This window comes from Siphateles boraxobius, unplaced genomic scaffold (assembly GCF_051911475.1).
Source record: "Siphateles boraxobius isolate OS27281-9 unplaced genomic scaffold, OSU_SipBor_1 55, whole genome shotgun sequence".
NCBI lineage: Eukaryota > Metazoa > Chordata > Actinopteri > Cypriniformes > Leuciscidae > Siphateles > Siphateles boraxobius.
The window spans coordinates 3,341,277-3,350,000 of NW_027509181.1; the positions used below are offsets into that span (position 1 = coordinate 3,341,277).

The 8,724-nt window shown below is 39.1% G+C and overlaps 1 protein-coding gene across 2 annotated transcripts in view; it reads right to left on the reverse strand.

The window, feature by feature from the left end:
- The window catches only part of avl9 (AVL9 homolog (S. cerevisiase)), a 101,240-nt gene that overhangs the window by 30,454 nt on the left and 62,062 nt on the right, over window positions 1-8,724 (reverse strand). For both annotated transcript variants that reach the window (XM_077205884.1, XM_077205885.1), the window contains exons 10-12: window positions 4,994-5,460; window positions 4,155-4,289; window positions 1,132-1,351 (exon numbers count right to left, since the gene is read on the reverse strand). In XM_077205884.1, the coding sequence (XP_077061999.1) occupies window positions 1,132-1,351; window positions 4,155-4,289; window positions 4,994-5,460 (822 nt within the window). The remainder of the gene's footprint in view (window positions 1-1,131; window positions 1,352-4,154; window positions 4,290-4,993; window positions 5,461-8,724) is intronic.

Sequence of the window (8,724 nt, forward strand, 5' to 3'; positions counted from 1 at the left end):
AAATCAAGATGAATAAAAAAACAGCATGAAATACAATCCATGTACTTTCTTCTTTGAGGTGAATATATCTGTTGTTTTAACGCGTTCACATCTGTCAGCTGTCATTCTGACTGTCACCTGAGAACTGGAGTTCTGGTTCGGATATGTTTAACTTGTTGAAGAGAGTACATGGATACGTTTTTGGGGATTTCTAGGAGTGTATTACATGTTGCGCTTTTATTAATCTTGATTTTTCACAACTTGTATGCTTTTTTTTTTGGTTGAGTCAGAGTGAACGGCGGTGCTAATAGAGTGTCATAAACGTGCGTCGTGCACAGAAGACCTACTGCCAAAGTCGGGAGGGTTTTTATCAAATAATACAATCAATTTTGGTTTGTTTATCCAACAAACCCTATCATACATCCCCAGAACATATGCAATATGGAATACATGCAACATGTCGCATGGGATCATTCTGTGATAATTCTGCATCTTTTTTAAAAGCTTGATGTTGATCGCTATTCACTGCCATTATATGGACTAGAGTGAGAGGGACATTTTTAAGAAATTCTCCTTGAAAAGGGAAAAGGAAAGAAGGGCATATGGCATTCCAAACAACACCATAGTGAGTAAATGATGACTTAATTTCATTTTAGGGTGAACTATCCCTTTGAACAAATATATGGCTCAATGGGTAACACTCTCGCCTCAAAGCAAAAAGGGCAATGTAGTCCTGGCTGAGCCAAGAGGCCATTTCTGTGCGCAGATTGTATCTCCCTGTGTTGGTGTTTGTTTCCTCTGGGTACTCCAGTTTCCCCCACAATCCAAAGACATGCAGGTTAGGTGAACAGGAAACTAGATATGAGTGTGATTGTTTGTGTGTGTATGTTACATCCACTGGCCATCCATCAATGGACATACTATAGATGCGTGGATGTTGTGGGCTGTATTGTTGGGTCAAAGTATTAAATCACAAGTTGGAGATAACAGATTGTCTCCATTTCAAGACTCAAAACATTTCATTATATGTACCCTTATTCCATCACTTTAATTACTATTGTTCATTGTTAATTCATGTTCACTCATAATACAAACAGGTATTCTAAAACATTTTACACAAATTAATAAAAATGTGTGTGTGTTGTAATGCACCTTGCTGTAGAGCAGAAGATAACAGCGAGTGTACATATAGGCCAAACTGTGCCCTTATCCACTCGTCTCCACCCTCCCAGCCCGTCCCGTCCAGAAACACATCCTCTTTATTTTCAGTGACATGTTTCACCAGGTAATCAGCGAATCGCAGATCAGCTGTACTTAAATACAGCATTTTGCGCAGCTCTGGGTCATGGATCTGAATACGGGCTTCATCCACCTGCTCACAGGCAAATTTAAAACAATTAACTCTCAACAGTTGTACATCCGAGAAGATATTTGGTTTAACAGCCTCATGGGTTAACTTAACACCTCTCCCTACAAAACAGGCCAGTTTCATTTTTCAAACATAAGGAAATTTAAAAATTGTATACATTGCAAACAAAAATTAAGCCTATTTTAAGTGCCATTAATACCGTATTGTGTTTTGCATCATGACATTATTTTTATGACAATTCAAGAATAGTTTACCCAAATTAACAAAATATTCTGTCATCACTGTGACTGCCAGTCGCACTTTTCAAAGCAGTCCCAATGAATGGGGAATGTTAAAGTACCTTAGGCCCTGTCCACACGGAGACGCGTTTAGCTGAATACGTACAAATTTTTAATCGGATCGGCGTTTCGTCCAGACGGATCCGGCGTTTTGGGAGACTGAAACCGCTATTTTTTGAAACCGGGTCCCAGGTTGGATAAATCTGACACCCTTGCGTCTTCGTGTGTACGGCCAATCCGTATATTTTGTGAAACGATGATGTCATCACCCCACGTGTCGACTAGTCAGACGCGCTAAATCAGTAGCCTAACATCAACAACAACTGCAACTACTTGCTTGAGTTCATGCTGCAGAAGCTACTGAGCCTCTTATTTCTTTATTTATTATTTAGGCCTACTTGAATGTATTTGTATCTCTTTTATTTACTTCTTACATTTACATTTACATTTATTCATTTAGCTGATGCTTTTATCCAAAGCGACTTACAATTGTTATATGTCAGAGGTCGCACGCCTCTGGAGCAACTAGGGGTTAAGTGTCTTGCTCAGGGACACATCGGTGTCTCACAGTGGATTCGAACCCGGGTCTCTCACACCAAAGGCATGTGTCTGATCCACTGCGCCATCACCACCCATGGTATTTTGTAGGGATGGGCATTTCAAGCAAAAATAATATTCGACGATCGCTGGGAATTATTTGATTATTATTCAAAAAACGCACCTCTGCCCCCTCATGCTCACCGGTAACACTGCGTTTGCTCCGACATTAAATTTCTCTGTTCTGTAGGCCTACATGTTGTAGCCATTAAAGAAAAGTTAGTTTCATAATTATGTTTAAATATTATGTTATTTTATTCCATTTCATATATGTTGATTATATGAAAAGTGAACAGCGTGAGTAGCCTAATCATAAGATGCGCAATATCGAGACGCATCATTTTGACCACTTCATTAAGTTTTGTTTTGTATAAAGCCTTTCTTAAAAGTTTAAAGTATAAAGCCTTTCGTTTTGTATAAATTGTATCTTAATTTTAATCAATGTTTCATCAACCAATTTCCTGGATTTAATAAATAAGAAGCAAATATAGCAGACAATAGCCTATAATCAGGACATGGAGGAGCCAACGCGATATAACTTGCATCGCACGTGAACTGGAGCTTGTCTCATAAATAAACAGAAACTCAGAAATATATCTAAGCTTGAAATGTCTACTTTTAAACAAAACAATTCAAAAAGAAAAGAAACAGACAACTCTAATAATCCGTATGAAGTGCGCATTTCTCTTTATAGGCACCTTCACAATACTGCGAATGTGGCGAGTCAGCATCGTCACAGAAAACACTAGTTTATTAATAAACAATTAAAATGTCTCCTAATGATTAGGCTATTTGCCGGTTCTTTGTGGCAAGCTTTATGCTTTAGCTAACTAATCGAATATCGTGACTCATCCCTATTTTGTACCAGGCCATTTATGTTATTTCATATTGTTCAATAAAGTTCTTGGTAAAAAAAGAAAAGAAGCTACTGTGCCTAATATTACATACTGTATGTTATTGTATACAGCGCGAAAGGTTTATGCGCAAGTCTTCTTCTCTGTTTTTAGTGTATCTGTGTCAGAAATACAGCGCCTCATACTGGTCTGGCATGTATACTACATTGGTTTGAGTCGGTTTCAGTGGTTTCGTGTGTACGCAGATATTTCTTGAGATGGCGCCGTGTTTACGGAATTTTTTTTAAGAATGAGGAAAAAAAAGATCGGATAGGGACAGCTCTGGCTTCGTGTGGACGTGGCCTTAAAAGCATAATAAAAGTGGCCAAACAATTTGTGCTATATTCCAAGTCTTCTGAAGCCATACTGGTAATTTAAGTCATTGTTTACTGTGTTGTTCAATTTGTTCACATTCTTTACATCTTTATAAAAAGAAATAGTAATGTCAGAGTTGCTTTAAAGCAAGGCTCCAAGGGACAAAAAACACTGGGGTGGGGAGACAAGATGCGGTTTTATTTGAACGGATGGCTTCAAAAAGCTGAATAAAATGATTTTGAAACAGCTTATCACTTATCTACAGCCTATTGGCTTATATTCAACCTCCCATTCATTTCTATGGTATCCACAACAGTGATTAAATCAAGGTTATAAAGTGATTAGACAACATGATCCAAGTTAACCGTTATCCTTTCTGTGATGGTAGAGCCGTGGAGGTTGTTATTTACGCATAAAAAGCACATCTCTGATAATGTCTAATTTGTGGATGATGAATAATTTTCTTGAGAATCATCATCGAGAATTAATAGAATTACAATCAAAAGTAGACCAACCAGACACATTACAGGAATGAGAATTGAGAAGACACATTTTCATGACAATCATGCTTAACTCTCATGAATATAACGTCACAATGCAAAAAAAATGAGCCGCACACATTCTTGACTGGCTTTGTGAGATTCACCTAATAATATCTCATATGCCTGTCTCCATAATTAGAGTGTTTACAGAACAAAGAAATTTTTTTTTTGATGGACTCACATCCACAACGCAATCACTTAGGTGGCGCTGTTGACGGAAGAGGATGTTGGTCGCTCCGGCAACAAAACCTCGAACACTTATGTCTGATAGCAGGTGGTGCTGTTGGAGTGCCATGTATGGCATGCACAGATAACCCTGGAAACAGGGCAAAGAAGTCAAATGGTCATGCAAATCAAACTTGCATGTTTAATCCAGTGGTCAGTGTTTGGTTGGTTAGCAGTTAGTCCCTGTTGGTAGAAGTTCTAACTACTTTCTGGAGTAAAAAGCGTCTTTTCTGCATTCTCATTCTTGTTGAAATTTTGTCAGTTACTACATTGCTACTCAATGTGCATGTCTGCTAACATTTTGACTTCATGAGGGGTTTTTCTTTTGTTGCCTCTTTATTAAATAGCATATTGCATATTTATAATTAACTAATTTTATTGGGGCGATACAATAAATATGGCTCTATCACAACACTTGCTATCTCAAGTTTTAAAACATGCAGGATACTGTAAAGGAGGGTGTAAAGGTCGTGGATACAGCTAATCACAGCAGTGGGACTGTACTTTCGTTTTTGCAAGTAGTAGGACCCCTTGAAATTGAGTGTTTTCCCAGAGAGTGAATTTGATAAATATTGGAAATTTTATGGTGAAAAAAACTTTGTAAAATTTATAAACTAATCTCGACTGCATTGTTTACAGAGCCCCTAAAAGGATATAGTGATATGGGAGGGAAAAAAATGTCAATGCTTTTGCATTCGTTTGCTAAATGTTTGGATTTTTATAATTACTGAACTTGTACAAGTGTAGTTTTACTCTTGAGCAAGGTGAATGTGACAATGTGTCTTGTGTGCACACCTTTGTAAAGACAGCGAGTGGTAGTCCATACAGGTCTTCTTGCAATCCAGATACAATGCCTGAGGTCAACGTTCCCTGTCCTGAGGCTGACTGTGGCTGTACTGTTATTGGCAGACCTGAATCTGTGTCAAACATCTCTGAATGATCTATGTCCAGATTCTCTTCTATTTCATCCATCACATGAGGCTCCAGTGTCTCCCATTCACACTCTGAGGAGTCCAGCAAGCTTCCTGTGTGAGGCTGAAAATAGTGTGTGTCCAAAGCAGTGTTACAAGCCTTTGATTGATCCGGCTGGTCACTGACATCATACCTGCCCTCAAGCTCTTTTGGTATACAAGTAACATCTGTAGTTGACATGGAGAATGATTCTTCATCTGCAGATATGATTTCTGGTGAACTGAAGTCCTCTGAGATGCTCCTCCGGGTCTGATAGTGAGATGAATCTGCCAGCCCATGCTCTATTATACCTGAAAAAAAAAAAAAAATTAGTAAGTCACTTTATATAACTTAAGATTATTATTCATAAAGAATTCAGTTTACTTTTTAAAATAATTCCTTCTACATAGACACAAAAAATAAAATCTATTTTGCAGCTTACTCTAGCCAAGAACTGCAAAATTAGACAGAAAGAGATTGTTTCACTTTGTTTTTAATGTTGCATTTAGGGGTGGGTCTATCTGGAATAGATGTGCAGGGCTTGACGCTTACTTTTTTTCCCCAAGGAGCACATGTGCTCGTAAGTAGAAAAAATTTAGCGGCGCATTAAAAACTTAAAGCAGCACCAAGTAACTTTTCCTCTGCGGTCGCCCTACAGGTGGAGCCATTGTAGCAATTGTAATGCTTGCCGTAAAGCAAGTCAAAATATAGCTGCGAGCAGCGATTGCGGGTCCAAGCCGGTGGCACCGCAACCCCGGTTCCTTTAGTTACCTAAAGGCACCAGGGTGGCGGTGCCGCCGGCTTTGGCCCTTCATCGCTGCTCGCAGCTATATTTATATACAGGTCCTTCTCAAAAAATTAGCATATTGTGATAAAGTTCATTATTTTCCATAATGTAATGATAAAAATTAAACTTTCATATATTTTAGATTCATTGCACACCAACTGAAATATTTCATGTCTTTTATTGTTTTAATACTGATGATTTTGGCATACAGCTCATGAAAACCCAAAATTCCTATCTCAAAAAATTAGCATATCATGAAAAGGGTCTCTAAACAAGCTATTAACCTAATAATCTGAATCAACTAATTAACTCTAAACACCTGCAAAAGATTCCTGAGGCTTTTAAAAACTCCCAGCATGTTTCATTACTCAAAACCGCAAACATGGGTAAGACTGCCGACCTGACTGCTGTCCAGAAGGCCATCATTGACACCCTCAAGCAAGAGGGTAAGACACAGAAAGAAATTTCTGAACAAATAGGCTGTTCCCAGAGTGATGTATCAAGGCACCTCAGTGGGAAGTCTGTGGGAAGGAAAAAGTGTGGCAAAAAATGCTGCACAACGAGAAGAGGTGACCGGACCCTGAGGAAGATTGTGGAGAAGGACCGATTCCAGACCTTGGGGGACCTGCGGAAGCAGTGGACTGAGTCTGGAGTAGAAACATCCAGAGCCACCGTGCACAGGCGTGTGCAGGAAATGGGCTACAGGTGCCGCATTCCCCAGGTCAAGCCACTTTTGAACCAGAAACAGCGGCAGAAGCGCCTGACCTGGGCTACAGATAAGCAGCACTGGACTGTTGCTCAGTGGTCCAAAGTACTTTTTTCGGATGAAAGCAAATTTTGCATGTCATTCGGAAATCAAGGTGCCAGAGTCTGGAGGAAGACTGGGGAGAAGGAAATGCCAAAATGCCTGAAGTCCAGTGTCAAGTACCCACAGTCAGTGATGGTCTGGGGTGCCATGTCAGCTGCTGGTGTTGGTCCACTGTGTTTTATCAAGGGCAGGGTCAATGCAGCTAGCTATCAGGAGATTTTGAAGCACTTCATGCTTCCATCTGCTGAAAAGCTTTATGGAGATGAAGATTTCATTTTTCAGCACGACCTGGCACCTGCTCACGGTGCCAAAACCACTGGTAAATGGTTTACTGACCATGGTATTACTGTGCTCAATTGGCCTGCCAACTCTCCTGACCTGAACCCCATAGACAATCTGTGGGATATTGTGAAGAGAAAGTTGAGAGACGCAAGACCCAACACTCTGGATGAGTTTAAGGCCGCTATCGAAGCATTCTGGGCCTCCATAACACCTCAGCAGTGCCACAGGCTGATTGCCTCCATGCCACGCCGCATTGAAGCAGTCATTTCTGCAAAAGGATTCTCGACCAAGTATTGAGTGCATAACTGAACATAATTATTTGAAGGTTGACTTTTTTTTTGTTGTATTAAAAACACTTCTTTTATTGGTCGGATGAAATATGCTAATTTTTTTAGATAAGAATTTTTGGTTTTCATGAGCTTTATGCCAAAATCATCAGTATTAAAACAATAAAAGACCTGAAATATTTCAGTTGGTGTGCAATGAATCTAAAATATATGAAAGTTAAATTTTTATCATTACATTATGGAAAATAATGAACTTTATCACAATATGCTAATTTTTTGAGAAGGACCTGTATATATATATATATATATATATATATATATATATATATGTATATATATATATATATATATATATATAGAAGCCGGTGGCACCGCCACCCTGGTGCCTTTAGGGTTATTGTGCACGACGTGCAAAAACGTAACCCTGCTTTGATTGTCGAAAAGAAGTGTGCTGTAGAGCTTGCATCAGTTTGGGTGCATCAAGTGCGCATCGAGGGCACATATCAACAACAAAGTATGCGTGAGCAACCTTCTGAAACCTAAAATAAAAAATGAGACACCTCATCCATGGGTCTCATGGATTTAACGGACACATGAAATAAGTACACAAGACCGAGTATTCATATGAAGTGTGCAATTTGGGACAGGGCCTATGATCTTGAACCACAATAGCCACATATATGAGATAATTTAAATATAGAATCATTTTTAATGTCATAGGATGTCATAGCTCAATATGTTTTTCAGCACTTAAATGCAGTGGTGGTAAGTAACGAAGTAAAAATACTTCGTTACTTTACTTAAGTATTTTTTTCGGGGATCTGTATTTTACTTGAGTATGTTTTATTTGCATCTACTTTTACTCTTACTCCACTACAATATTAAAGACAAAGTTTACTTTTTACTCCGTTACATTTCCCCATTCCCGCTCCAAGTATTTAATACACTGGCTTTCCAAACCAATGAAAAACTTGGTTTCATTTTGAAAAAAAGAACGCACAAGCTCTTTGCCAGCGTACGCTCACATAGCAGTCAGTTCGCCATTGTGGAAGATGACCGCAGAAACAGGTGAAGGTGCAGCTCTGGCCAGCAATGACCCAGAGATTCCCGCTTACACTGCATCTTGCACATCTTCTGTTTGATGCAGCTAATGTTATCGAACATGTCTATTGCAGAGCTGCCAACTCTCACTCATTCAGACTCACGCAATTGACACTTTCCACACGCTCTCACGACACATCCATTTTCTCACGCAGAGAAAAATCGCGAAGCAAAGAGGACATTGACACCGACAGACAGGACAGAGTGGGTTACTTTTGATATGAAATAACTTCTCAGCTCTCAGATTCTGTCAATTTTATTACGAAATTCAAACAATAAATACCGTTTTGGACGTTTTAAATTTGACGTG